The 14848-nt window shown below is 35.6% G+C and overlaps 2 protein-coding genes across 2 annotated transcripts; one reads left to right on the top strand and one right to left on the bottom strand.

The window, feature by feature from the left end:
* On the bottom strand, positions 1-2945 carry LOC130640939 (doublesex- and mab-3-related transcription factor A1-like). The gene is made up of 4 exons (XM_057447556.1): positions 2831-2945; positions 2506-2675; positions 1428-1667; positions 1-1090 (listed from the first exon to the last, which is right to left on the bottom strand). Exons 1-4 carry the CDS (start codon positions 2833-2835, stop codon positions 201-203), a joined length of 1305 nt encoding a protein of 434 aa, XP_057303539.1. The 5' UTR covers positions 2836-2945; the 3' UTR covers positions 1-200.
* A 6304-nt stretch (positions 2946-9249) lies between these two features.
* On the top strand, positions 9250-12337 carry LOC130642185 (uncharacterized). The gene is made up of 4 exons (XM_057449271.1): positions 9250-9287; positions 9353-10832; positions 10986-12052; positions 12094-12337. The coding sequence occupies exons 1-4, from the start codon at positions 9250-9252 to the stop codon at positions 12335-12337; spliced, it is 2829 nt and encodes a 942-aa protein (XP_057305254.1).
* The last annotated feature ends 2511 nt before the right edge of the window (positions 12338-14848 follow it).

The following is a 14848-nucleotide window of genomic DNA, read 5'->3' as shown; positions in this document are numbered from 1 at the left end:
TCCCAAACTATATTTTCTTCAATAATCTTCAAAGAAAAAAACCTGAATTCGAACTAGTTTAAGGAAGTTTCATCTCTAAAAAAAGTGAAAAAAGTCAAACTGATTTAGCTAAAAATCTCTATTGCTCTGTTGCGATACCCAAACTGAATAAAGTAATCAGTTTTTGCACAATTTCGGCTACCGGTTATATGCAATTTCAGTTATTCTCCATCGTTAGACGGTGTTCGCCTGACAAGAGTGAATGCTGACAATGATTTTTTCTCCTTCGTGGCTTCTTTGTTTTCCTGGCGGTCTTCGTGACGTGATGCGGAATAGTCTTCATGGTAATAAGAGCCTGGTGACGAACAGCATGAACACCTGGTTGGTAGGTAGACAGGATAAAATGGCTGCTCTCTCGTTGCAACGATGTTTATGCGAAGAAGCTGTGCCACTGCGGACTGAATGTCATATTGATGCGATCGAAGAATATTTTCGAGGTAGTTTTCTTTCATTTCAGGAAACATGATTAAAAGCACTTCTAACCTTTTTGTTTTTCTATTCTCGTTCAACGCACTTTCTTGCATCTCTTCTTCATCTTCCGTTGATTTTGTATTTTTCTCTTTTTGTGCAGCGGAACTTTCCAACCCATCAGCTTCTTTTTTACTCTGTTTGTTCTCTTCCTCGGAGGACGAGTTTACACTTGTTTCTTTAACCGGTTTGAAGTTTTTGTAAGACCTCTCATCATTGAAACTCTCGTGATTTCTTGAAGAGTAAGCAATCTGATGTGGAGATCTTGCTCCGCCCCTGCTGATACGATTAGTGTTTCGAACAATTTCTCGATAGTGCCGGCGATAAGGATGAAAATAATGTCCACTTGGCGCATAATGATAATCGTGAACATGTTGGTGCCGTGAAGTTTGTCTGTGGTCTGAATGACGTTCGGAATTGTCGTGGTGATAACGCTTTTCATAATATCGTGGAAAACGGACGTGGCTTTCTTCATACAACGTCACAACTCGCTCCGGTGGTAATTCCGATGGATGGGTTAGGTCTGGGTGATGTCTTCTGCTGATGTAACGTGGCATGGGTTCTACATGGCGTGGAGATGTAGCTAAATATAATTTAACAAAGGTAACACAAGGACAGTTTGCGCCCGAGTAAAGAATTGACTATTCACGGGATTATAACAAAATAATAAATTTCAGGAATCTAAAATATTTGCATTTTGCATGTACGAAGGAATGTACAACAAGACGCAGCTAACAAGTGTTATAATGAGTTTTGAATAAAATTTTGACTTTAAATCAATCTAAGATTTCCGCTTTAGACAGACCAAGGTTTAATTTACTGGCACTTGCCCCCCTTTCTCCCCCCAATACCCAGGGTTTTATACTTTATTTCGCAAATTTCATCTAAAATCGCTAAAGTATGCTAATAAAACTTCTTACCGTCCGACTTTTCGTCGTCCGAAGAGCTCTTCCTCTGTAGATGTCTCGATAAGACATACTCTTCTTCTTCTGTCAAAGGATTATACTCTGGATAATCGTGACCAGGTAAACCTCGTTTGCCGGCAATTTTTCTTTGTTGTCTCAAATGTGCTACTCTCGCAGCTGTTATCTTCTGTCGCTCAACGACAACCAAACACGAACGACATGTACAATCCTTGTAATCGCACTTCTCCTTGTGTCCTAAAGTAATATCGATTCAAACAATTTTAATTTGTGGTCATCGAGAGTGGTATGGAGTTTTTCTGGTGTGGAGGCAGAAGTGGTAAGGGGAGAAAGCGATAGATTGCTTTTTTTTGTAACGTTTGGCAAAAACCTTTTATCTACTTTATCGGCGAAAAAACCATCAATGGCGTAGTGACGGAATTCTTGCAAGGTGACGAAATTTTTAACCGTCAATTTTTTTTAATTCGCGAATTTTTTAATTGCCGGAGTATTAGGAATTGATGACAAGGCTTTGAATTTTCTGAAAAGAGGTGGTTTGATTAAAAAAGCTAGCATGTTCGTTATTTATGAATCATAAATATATATTTTTTTCTTTGTAAAAAATAAATATAATTAAATTCGAGATATAATTAATTCATTAAAACAGAGTTTAAATATGATGTTCAGGTTGTACTGGTTTGTCTAAAAGTTTAATCTCCTTCCCGGGGCATTTAGCCTATTTAATTAATTCGATAACGGCCGCTACTTAATAATAGTTCAGGCGCCAAAGGACCATGGGGACGAGGTTGCAAAAAGTCCTGTCCTGTATCGCTTTGGTTTTATTCGGAATATTTAAGAAGTGAACAATAAAATTATAGCCTGGTTACTAAAAAAAAATAAAATAATAAAAAATAGGAAAAGTATGTATAAAGTAAACAAAGCGTTTAAGAAGCCCAACAACATCTTCACTTATTATCAGAAATTTTAATATTGTAAATAAATATATATTTTTTAAAACAAAATATATTCAAAAAGATAATCTAAACGGATTATTATTTAGTTTGAGAGAAAATCTGACCAGGTTGTAAGTACAAACCTTTTAATTCGCGATCGACTCCATGGTTTCTACATCTTGCACATTTTGGTATTCTCGACACACTTGTATCGGTAATATCTAACGATATCTTATTAGCTTCACTGTATTCAACTTCAGTAGCTTCCGACAATGATCTTTGTGATACAAATGTTGGTGGACTGGTTGGCGAGCTAAGTAAGGAAAAATAAAAAATAAAAAGTTGTCAGTCAATGAAATTCGCCTGAACACTTTGAAAGTAAAAAAAATTATAATACAATATATAAAATATGCAAATATATAAATATATATTTAAATAAATAAAAAAAAGTAAAAGAAGAAAAAAGACCTCATTTTGTTGTTCTTCAGTACGCTTTCAGAAAAGAAGCGACTATCTTCGTTTCAACATTGAAAACGAACTAATTTCAACACAACTTAGGGTACAAAGTCGTTACTGTGTTACTGTATCGATTTCTCGATCTTATTTATTATTAATTATATTGAACTATTCAAAAAATTAATGAACGAGATGAATTAACCTTTTTGAACGAACCAGCAGCACGACTGTGGCAAAATGTTTGCTGTTTCAACTTTATGTTTTGTCAGCTAAAAAAAAGGCTTTTGAGTAACGATTATTTCATGTTTTGACCTTGATGTAGTATTGGGAATAATGTTTTTGGTGGATGTAAACAAACACTTGAACTTTCAAACAACTCGTTTTCTGGTATTGATGACGGTAATTTGGAAACAGCGAAAAAAATAGAATTTGTCAGTTTAGAAAAGCCCAGATTCGCTTTTCCTCTTTTTTTTATGAAAGCTTTTCTTGATTTCGCTGTAAAAAATATATACGTTGTGACATGACTGAGGGCGCAAACGCAAAAATGTCTAAACAAAGGAGATAGTGATACTGAAGTCATATTAAAAGCAGATGTTTTCACCGAATTCCAAATTTTGGAGATCTGAGTTTTCAAAAATTGGTGCGTAATAATTTTGTAAACATTTAATTGCATATACACCTAACAACGAAAACTTTTGTAAAAATTTTTACCTAACTCAAATCTCAAAATAATATGAATGGAAGAACAACGGTGTACAATGTTACACATTTCACAGAATTCACGCACCCCCTATCGCGTCGCTTGACACATAAACTCAACGCGACAGTGCGCATCAATTTATTTTCACACCACGCAACTAATAAAATTGAATTGGACACGCAGCTTGATTTAGCAACTTCGTTTTTAGACTTTTTAGGCTAACTGATTGTCTATAACTGAGAAATAAGTGGAAACAAAGGGGTAATGCTCAATTAGAACTTATGTGTGCGAGTTTCAAATCGAAATAACAATGTCGTTCTTTTGAACAGTTACAGTAAGGGGAATGTAACTTTTAGCAGCCAAACCAATCACAGTTCAGGTATCATCAAAAATAATGTTGAGAAACTGAACAATGTCACCTATGTGTAATTACTCAATTCAGTATGGTAATTGATTCGTTTACAGTTCTTGTAACGGAAGATCGAGTTCAAGAAAAAGTTTTTCTTCTTATCAAAACAGCACCAAACATACGTTAAATAGGTTTTAACAGTTAATATATTCCTACTCTGTGGCATCTCGCTGACCCAAACGCCGTATGTTTTCTTTTGTACTAGTTCTTCAACCTCGATTCCGGGACGTGTTGTTTCTTTTTGTATATCCAACGGCGAAGACGTAAGAACGAAATTGGTAGTTCTTAAATACTTAAAGTTGATTAATTTTCGCAAATTTTATCAATATAACAAAAAAATATTTGAGCAAAAATTTCGAAAATAAATAGCCGAAATGAATTATTCGCTAAAATTAATCTTCGCAAAAAGTTGAATTTTTTTTCCCTTTCTGTTCTTTATCGTTTTTTTTTTCTGTTTTGAACATTTTTTCAACATTGTTTGTAACTCATTGGCTTTTCCGCTTAATTGCTTTACTCTTTTCCTCACCCTTGTGTTTTAGGATGAGGATCTTGGCGATGTCATTATTCGTTTTTTTTAGAAAAAAGTAGCCATAGACCGTGGTTTGTGCAAACCCCTTAATGTGAACTAAGCTACAAGTTGTAATTTTTTACTTGACGAGGATATCGTAAAAACTTTTTAAATTTTTATCTGAAGTTCTTGAACATTTCCTGTGGCACACTGGTCTATATTTTTTTAACTATTCTGAATATGTCCTTTGTAGAATTTCTATGTAATGTCCATATTTATAATTTGTACAACTGATATCATAAATAAACAATAAAAACCACTGAAAGATACAATTTTTCTTCGATTTATCTACTAAGCTACATCATGTTTCTTTCCTTACAAGGACCTGACCGCGTTGTATAAATTTGGCTAATTTGCGTAAGCACTGGAAAGCGGCGTTGCCAATTTTGAATACGAAGCAAAACAAGACGTAGATATACGTAAAACAACCTCGTGAATAACGTTTTACGAAAAGCTGTTATCGGATTGTGAATTTTGTTATTTAGGTAGACAATGTTACCCATTATGCAATCATTTTTCAAAATTGATTTGTGAGACCTTTTTGAACAGAAAATTCTTCGAAAGTGAAGCCCAGAAGAGGAAAAATGATAGTCAATGAAAGGGTAGTTAGTGTTAGTGTTTTTACCGTAGCCTTCCCACGCATAGACCCTATCAAGGTAGGTTTCCATAGGGTTGGGCAACATTGTAGCGAATGTATGGGCTAAACCAACCTCGTTCTCAGGGCATTTTGTCTTTTTTCGGTATTGGAACGGCGAAACATGAGGCAAAAAACAACAAAATTGCATTAGGTCGAGTCAGTTTGTTCGTCCCCCGCTTTGACAGATTTTAAAACATTGTTCCAGGGCCAGGGTTACTCTCAATATCTCCTCTTTGAGCGAGAAAAAGGAATTGGAAAGTTGCTATATTCAAATTACATGATGAAATTATGAGGAGTATGCCAAAAAGACATTTAGCATGCATTGAATTATAATGATAAATGATCATAGATGTACCAAATATCTTTTTACTTTCTTTGCAAGTTTTTCCATAGAATGTACTATAAAAAACACCAATGTTAACCCTGTATGCTTGCAATGTGGTCATTTTAAACTTTAACCAAAGAGAGTTATAAAAAACCAAATAGAAAGTAAAAATTCTCACTAATGATAGATTTCAATATATTTGTATTTCTAGCTGATGTTGATAATAATTCTGTGATTTATGAAATAATTCAATTTTCAATGGGTCAGTCTAGAGCAAACTGACTGACAGGAAGAAAAAGACCACAAGCCCCATTTGCGAAATTCAGTAGACCCCTAAAAAGGGGTATAACAGAGTCACTCGACATATTTGAATTTCCGCGCCCGAAGGCGTAGGAAATTCTTTAAAACCGTCGTTTTTTTATTTCGGAGCATTTTTTGAGAAAAAATCGACCCTGGGATTTCACGTTGGTCCGTCACAGATGTAAACTTCGTACCCAAGCTCCTTAACTACTGGGAAGTCTAGTATTGACGCTTCAGGCCAAAATTTGTATTTGTTTTCAACAAAATTTGGCACAGTTAACAAAAAAGTATGCTGAACATAATGGTGACATAATAATTTTGATTTTTGTCACCTAAATGTCATTTTAGGCCAAAATTGGTCCAAAAATTAGAACTACTTTATTTTCAACAAAATTTGGAACACTTAACAAATAAAGTATGCTGAACATGACGGTGACATCAAAATTTTGATTTCTTCTTACCTAAATGTCATTTCAGGCCAAAATTGGTCCAAAAATTAAAACTACTTTATTTTTAACAAAATTTGGCACATTAAACAAATAAAGTATGCTGAACATGATGGTGACATCAAAATTTTGATTTCTTCTTACCTAAATGTCATTTTAGGCCAAAGTTGGTCCAAAAATTAAAACTACTTTATTTTTGACAAATTTTGGCACAATTAACAAAAAAAGTATGGTGAACATGAGGGTGACATCAAAATTTTGGCTTTTTGCCACCTTAAATGTCATTTTAGGGCAAAGTTGGTCCAAAAATTAAAACTACTTTATTTTTGACAAATTTTGGCACAATTAACAAAAAAAGTATGCTGAACATAATGGTGACATAATAATTTTGATTTTTGTCACCTAAATGTCATTTTAGGCCAAAATTGGTCCAAAAATTAGAACTACTTTATTTTCAACAAAATTTGGAACACTTAACAAATAAAGTATGCTGAACATAATGATGACATCAAAATTTTGATTTTTGTCACCTAAATGCCATTTTAGGCCAAAATTAGTCCGAAAATTGATATCACTTCATTTTCGGCTAAATCTGGCACAGTTAACAAATAAAGTATGCTGAAAATGATGATGGTACAAAAGTTTGATTTCTTTTTATCAAATGTCATTTCAGGTCAAAATTTATCCAAAAATTAAAACTGCTTTATTTTCGACAAAAATTGACACAGTTAATAAAAAAGTATGCTGAAAATGATGGTCACATCAAAGTTTTGATTTTTTGTCAACTAATGCCGTTTAAGACCATAAACGTTTCAATCGCAAGACTTTCAACCATGAATGATAGGCTGTATTTTTTGTTAGCAATTTCTTTTAAAATGTGAGTTTATTATGACACGTTTCGTTTTGTTTGCGTTTGTTGTAAGATATAATGTCACTGGTGTGCTTTATCTTCAGAGGTTCATGCACCAAACCCCTTCGAATGTTTGGCACAATAACACAACGAATTAGCAGGTTTTCATCAAATATTTTGGTAGCGCGCGGAAATTCTTAGAGCCCCCAGGGCTTCTTGTTTGCTATTCAGATAGGCCATAATATTTGTTACGCACTGTTAAAAACTGAGGACACGTGTGTTCAACATAATCTATTCTCAAAAATAATCATATTTACAGTTCTTCTTTCGTACTTGTTTTCGACATGCTCTCCATCGTATAGCGTGTACTCCATTGTAGTGTGTATTCGCTATAACATCTTCCCCTGAAACAGCAAAACAAAAGAGAAGCAACTTGTCCTATACATAACATAAATTTCTAACATAACTACGTGTCTGTCTAAACGTCTGTCGAGTTGCTATCTACAGATGTCTTGAAAGTTCATTGGTTAGTGTGTTTTCCATTCTTGTATTGGTCTTCTATATCGTTTTGGATATGTCTTTCTCGACTGCGGTTCTTTCGACGTTCGCTGTGACGCAGAGTTGTTTGTCATGGTTGTTTTAGAAGTAGATTTGGGGCCGCTATTCTCAAGTTCAGGTCTGTGAACGGTAACATGGTGTTCCTCATCATCCTCATCCTCAGTGTCTATTTTTATTGGCACATGTTTGGCAGTATCTGGAATTGGTTTGAAATGAGATATGTTGCGGGTGATCTGGTGTTCCGTTTCCTTATTCATCGCAGTGATCATCGTTCCTTTGATATCAGTAACGTGGTATGGATTCGGATTGAAAGGAGGTGTCACTTTGTTTATCTTTTTCTGTTTCACCAGAACGCGGTCACCGATGTTTAGTTCTTGTTCTTGTGTGTATCTGTTGTTATCGGCATATTCTTTTGCTTTTTGTTTGCTGTCTTGGTCATTTTTGTTTAACTGTAGTTCGATGGAGTCGTCAACGTTGCTAAAAAAGTCGGGAATAGCACATCGTATTTTGCGATTATACATAAGGTCGGCTGGAGGAATATTTGTTGTAGAATGAGGTGTTATACGGTACGCTATCAAGAAGTTCTGCACTTCTTCGACGTACGACTTGTTTTCAATGTGTGCTGTACAGATTATTTTCGTCAATGGTAACATGAATCTCTCGACCTCGCCATTCGCTTGTGGCCATAGGGGCGTAACCCTCCTATGATATATTCTCCTCTTTTCCATATATCTTTTCACTTCACTGGAACGAAACGGCGGTCCGTTATCGGAAACAAGTGTTTCCGGATTTCCAAAGTGTGCAAAGGTATCGTTACAAAATGTTGGTGAAGTTCTTTGCTGTGGTATTGTTTGTGAATGCCACGACAGGATATCTACTCCGCTGATCAATCATTACTAAGGCATACTTATTGTCAAGGAGCGGTCCCAAGTAATCTGCGTTGACTGTTTGCCATATACGAGCCGGTAATTCTGTTGGCTGGATGGGTGGTAGCGTAGATTTCTTGCTGACAGATTGACATGGAATGCAGTTGTTTACTTCATCTGTTACTAGTTTGTCCATGCCGGTGAACCAAACTTTACTTCGCAGAAGGGCTTTTGTTTTTGATAATCCCTGATGACCAACGTGGGCAAGTTTAACTACTGTACGGTGGTATATTCTTGGAAATACAATTCGTTTGTCCTTCAGTATTAGATTCTGTTCTGAATTCAAGGTTAAGGAATCTTTTATTTTGTGGAAGTGTTTTAATAACTTTTTTTCGTCTGATTCTGGAGCTTCTTCCAGATGTCGCCATTTGTTTGTGCTAATGATTAATATCAATTGTTTTAATGCTGGGTCAGCTAGTGTTAATTATTTATGTATTTTTAACACGTGACTCTTAAAGCCACGTGTGACGAATGTGATGTAGATGTATACTTTTTAGATGCTTCGGCAGTACAGAAAATATTTTGTTGATATAAGACACGTTTTCATGAGTTCCTTTTAACGTGATATTACATGGTCCACCGAGCCGGATAGTTTTGATATCAATTATACGTTATTTATTAAATTATTTATTATATTAAAAAAGGAAAGAAGACGTGGTTGTGTGTTAGAAGAAACAGAGTATTATTTATTTTGAACGTATTATAAACAAACATGTTGCCCTTGGAAAAGAAGTTAAGAATAAGAAACACGTTAGTAAAAGTTATCGAAAATTACTTACGAGAAGAAATAAAACCTTGTTATGAACATTATCAAGAAGAAAAACTTACGTTATTGCTGATATAGAAAAAGCTTTTCTACAAATATCCTTGTTTCCAGGCCATCGAGACTATGTAAGATTTTTGTGGTTTAAGAACATTGATACTATAGATTTTGACAATTTTGATAATAACGTTTTAGAGGAATGGCGAATTTGTAGAGTTTTATTTGGTTTAACAGCCTCGCCATTTTTGCTGAACGCAACGCTTTCGAAACATATTAAAAATTATGATGACATTGATCCTAAATTTACCGAACGAGTTTTTAATTCTTTACATGTTGATGATTTAAATGGCGGCTCTAAAAATGTTGACGAAGGGTTTACGTTTTATTGTAAAGTTAAAGATCGTTTAGCAGAAGCAAGTTTTAATATGCGTAAATTTCAGTCCAATGCTCCAAAACTTGAAGCTCTCGTTAACGAACGTTACAAAGGGCCTCTTGAGGTAAACCATGAAGGCAACACAACAAAAGTTTTGGGATTACAGTGGCTTAAAGATAGTGATAAAATTGGGTTTAATTTTGAGGAGATAAAGCAGAAATTTCATGCGAAGCCCGATACAACGAAACGCAACGTATTACAAGCAATAGCGTCAATTTTTAAACCACTTGGCTTGATAAATCCTATTATAGTTAAAATGAAAACCTTTTTTCAAGATTTATGTATTAAGAATGTAAAGTGGGATTCTCCTTTATCGGAAGAACACTTAGAGACATGGTCAGGTATTGTGCAAGAGTTACACGAAGTCCCCTCTATTCAAATTGATAGAAATTATTGTTATAATGATGAGAACGATCCGTATAAGTCTGTCCAATTACATGGTTTTAGTGACGCGTCTAAAGCAGCATACGGATGTTGTGTTTATATTCGATTTGAAACAGAATCCGGTAAGATTAAAATTGCTTTGGTATCGAGTAAATCGCGTGTTGCTCCAATTAAGTCACAAACCATACCTCGCTTAGAATTATTGGGAGCTTTAAGGTTAGCGAGACTGTTGGATACAGTCTCCCGTGCTTTAAACAATGTTTATCCAATCGAACGTATATTTGCGTGGATTGATTCTAGTGTTGTGTATTCTTGGATTAAAAACAGTGATAAAATTTATAAACCTTTCGTACAAAATAGATTGACTGAGATAAGAAGATTATTTGATGTAAAATGCTTGAAATTAGTTGGCACTAATGATAATCCTGCCGATATTAGTTCCAGAGGTTCTTCGCCATTAAAGCTCCCCACTAGGAGTCTCTGGTTTGAGGGTCCAGGTTTTCTAACTTCACCAGAAAACGAGTGGCCGCGTCTGCAAGTTGGAGACAAGTTCTTGCCGGAGTCTTCCTGTGAAGAGAAACTTTCATTGAATGTTAATACAGAGTTCACGTGTTTCAAAAGTGACTCTGATGTAGTTAATGATCCTTGTTTATCTGAGATAATTAAAGTTGATAATTATAATAGTTTTAAAAAATTGGTGCGCGTTACGGCGTATGTATTACGATTTATAAGAAGATGTAAAGAAGAAAAGAAGAGAAATGAAAAGAAGACTACTAACACATTATTACTAACAAAAAAGGAGTAGCCCGAAGATTTGTCGGTGGAAGAGATTAAGTTTGCGAAATTCAAGTGGTTAAAACTGTTTCAGTGGAAGGTCCAGAATAACAAGAATTTTGAAGTAGAAAAAGTGAAACTTGGTCTTTTTAAGGATGACGATGGAGTTCTGCGATGTAAAGGTCGTGTACAAAATTCACCTTTACCATACGACACTCGGCATCCAGTGTTTTTACCTACACAATGTGAGCTTTTGCCTCTTATTGTTTCGGATTCACATCGTGCTGTTGGTCATAATGGACCACGTGACACTCTTTGTCACGTGCGTAAACAATTTTGGATACCGCGTCTCAGACAAGTTGTTAGAAATTTATTACGTAACTGTACATTGTGTAAAAGATTTGAAAGTGAAGCGTTTACTTACCCAAGTACTTCTGCGTTACCTGATTTTCGTTTGTCGTTGAACTTTGCCTTCACAAATATTGGAATCGATTATGCAGGTCCGTTGTATATACAAGATATTTATTCACGTTCTGATGTACATAAAGCGTGGATTTGTTTGATTACTTGTGCTAGCAGTGGAGCTGTTTATTTGGATATTAGTACTGATTTGTCTGCTTCAGCTTGTGTTAATGTTTTAAAACGCTTTGTAAATAAAAATGAAGCTCCGAAAGTTATCAACTCAGACAATGGTTCTAACTTTATTAGTAAAGAAGTTCAACATTTTGCATCACCACATGGCATTAAGTGGTGTTTTAATATTGAAGCTGCCCCCTGGCAGGGTGGATATTTCGAAAGGCTAATTCAGTCTCTTAAACGTTGTTTGAAAAAAGTACTTTTTAAAACTTTAGTTGATTATGAAGAGATGTTGACTATTTTGTCAGCAATTGAACGCATACTTAATAACCGTCCTTTGACGTTTATTTACGACGATGTTAACGAAAGTCCATTAACTCCGAATCAATTAATATACGGAAAAAACGTTAGTATCGATTATGAAGAATACGATGGCGAAAAAAGTGACGAGTTGACAGTTCGCGCGAAGTACATAAAAACTGTGCTCGATCATTTTTGGAAACGTTGGTTAAATGAATACGTTGTCGATTACGCGAATTTCACAAACAGAAGAAGAAAAAGCTACAGTCCTCTTACAAAATTGAAGTAAACGATGTTGTTCTTATACACGATGATGTTAAAACTAGAGCAAAATGGAAGAGAGGTCGAGTAACGGAATTGTTGAAAAGCAAGGACGCTCGTATACGTGCAGCAAAGGTATTAGTCGCAACTAACAACAATCGTAAAACGATAATTACACGCACTTTGAACAAACTTTATCCTGTTGAACAGTCTGATCGCGACTACGAGAATGACAAGGAAGATAACGACCAAAATAAAATTGACTTTATAAACGAAGATGACATCGTCGTTTTTGGTGGGGAGTGTTAATTATTTATGTATTTTTAACACGTGACTCTTAAAGCCACGTGTGACGAATGTGATGTAGATGTATACTTTTTAGATGCTTCGGCAGTACAGAAAATATTTTGTTGATATAAGACACGTTTACATGAGTTCCTTTTTACGAGATATTACAGCTAGTGTGGCGGTTTTTATATCATTAATGTCTAAAGCGTTTGGTGTTGCGTACGACGTGAGAAAATTAACGTGTTTTTCGATGTATTTTGTATCTGTGCCAATAGACGTTGGATTTCGGCTTAGGTAGTCACATATGTTATCTGCAGAACTGACGTAATCTGTTTTAAAGTTATACCTCTGTAGTCGCAACATCATTCGTTCAATTCGCGGGGGCGGTGTTGATTTGGGATTGTTCAGTATATTTACTAATGCTTTGTTGTCGCTAAAAAGTGTGAAGTGCTTTCCGTAGAGGTACAAATTGGTTTTTTCACATGCATAAGTCGCTGCTAAACATTCCCGTTCTATCTGGGAGTAATTCATTATCGGTTGCGTAAGTGATCTTGAAGAGTAAGATATCACATCTATGTCATTTTTCTTACAATTTTTTTGAAGTAGGATCGCTGAAATTCCCACTGGGCTTGCATCGCAGAACAAGAGTGTTTCTTTATTTTCGTCAAAGTATGACAGACACGACTTTTCGGATAATGTTGTTGTCAAAGTTACAAACGCTTCGTGGCATTCTGTATTCCACTCAAATTTTACATCTTTTCGCGTTAAACGTCGGAGAGGATAAGTAATGGTACTGTAGTTCGGAATGAATATTTTTAAATAATTAATCATCCCCAAAAAGCTTCTTAATGATTTGACGTCTGTAGGTCGGTTGACGTTTCAAAGACCGTTAATTTTTGTCGGACTTGGTCTCATCCCCTCTGCTGAAAACACATAGCCGAAATACTCAAGGTTATGTTGGTCAAACAAGCATTTGTGTAGGTTTAATGTTATTCCCTTATCCGATAGTGTCTTAAACACTTGTGTCAAGATTCTGTCATGTTCTTCCGTCGTTTTTGCGTAAACTAGTATGTCATCGGCAATATTGTCTGCACCGTTTATGTCTGAAAGTATTGATTGGATCGTATGTTGTAGTTCCTCTGAAGCACTATTTGCACCAAATATTAATCGTTTGTACTGCATAATTTTGTCTTGTGTGCGGAACGCTGTTATATATCTGCAAGACTCGTCTAGTTCTAACTGGTGGAATGCTGCGTTAAGGTCTAGTTTAGTAAAGTGTTTGCTGTCCTTAAGTTTTACAAGTAGGTCGTCAACAGTAGGCGTGGGATAACGTGTTCTTACTATCGCTCTGTTTGCGCATCTCATGTCGAGACATATGCGAATACCGTTATTGCCCTTGGGTACGACAACAATTGGGTTGACCCACGGCGTCGGTTGTCCCTTAACTTCCTCTATAATATCTTGTTGCTGTAATTTTTCTATCTCTGCTTTCACTTTCTGTCTTAGTGCAAATGGGATACGTCGTTCCGCCTGTGTGACCGGTGTCACTTTCTCGTCGATATGTAGTTTGACCTTATAATCCGTAAATTTGCCGATCTTATTGCTAAAAAGCTTCTCTTTGTAAACTTCAATCAACGCACGTAATCTAGTAGGTGGTTGAACTTTTTGGGCATGTTTTGTTTTGCTCTCCCTCGTGCTGTTTTTTGTTTCAACGTTAATCTTATATGCAGCATTGTTTGTGTTTCTAGATTTATCTGGTTTCTTTTGAGGAATCACGTCATCCTTCGGCATAATTATTAATTTTAATTCGAGGCCAGTTTTGCCGTTTAGAAGATTTTTGTGGTCAGTGTTAATTACATAAAAATCTTTTGTTGTAAGGCGGTGCTTATTTTCGATAACGAGGTTAATTTTTCCAAAGACTTTTAATTTGGGTTCGTTCGAGCTGTATGTGATCACCTGTGGGTGTGACCCTTTCTACCTTCACTTTTGTATAAAATCTTTCTATAGAATTTACTGACGCATAATCTTTGATCTCACTATTCTTAACACAAACCGAAACTTTTGACTCATAGTGTGTATTTGAATTAGAACGGACACTAGCAATACAGTTATTGTTGTTGTTGTTAGCATTCCCCGCGGTAGATAACATAAATAGATGTAAACTGTTCACATTTTCAGCACCAGAGTCAGAGGAATCAGAAGTAGCCGTATTGTTGTTCACTAAGCGCCTTCCTCGAGATATCGGACCCCTAGCACTACTTTTGCAGCAAAGAGCAAAATGACCGATCTTGTGGTATTTATTACATTCTTTCCCTTCGGCCGGACATGCCTGAGAATGTGGGTAGTCGTTCCCACATCTATAACATGTTTTATAGTTATCTTTTCGGCTACTGCTATTCCCTCTGCTCGACAAGTTCTTACCTCTGAGTGTTTCCAGTTTCTTTGTAAGTCGGTTAATTTCTTCCTGTGGATTCATCGAACGCTCTACATCATCGGCTTGTTGATCTGCATCCTCCAAATGTTTTCCATAAA

Source organism: Hydractinia symbiolongicarpus, chromosome 4, assembly GCF_029227915.1.
Source record: "Hydractinia symbiolongicarpus strain clone_291-10 chromosome 4, HSymV2.1, whole genome shotgun sequence".
NCBI classification, from domain to species: domain Eukaryota; kingdom Metazoa; phylum Cnidaria; class Hydrozoa; order Anthoathecata; family Hydractiniidae; genus Hydractinia; species Hydractinia symbiolongicarpus.
The sequence above is the reverse complement of the archived record's forward strand: the minus strand, read 5'-3'. Positions and strand labels throughout refer to the sequence as shown.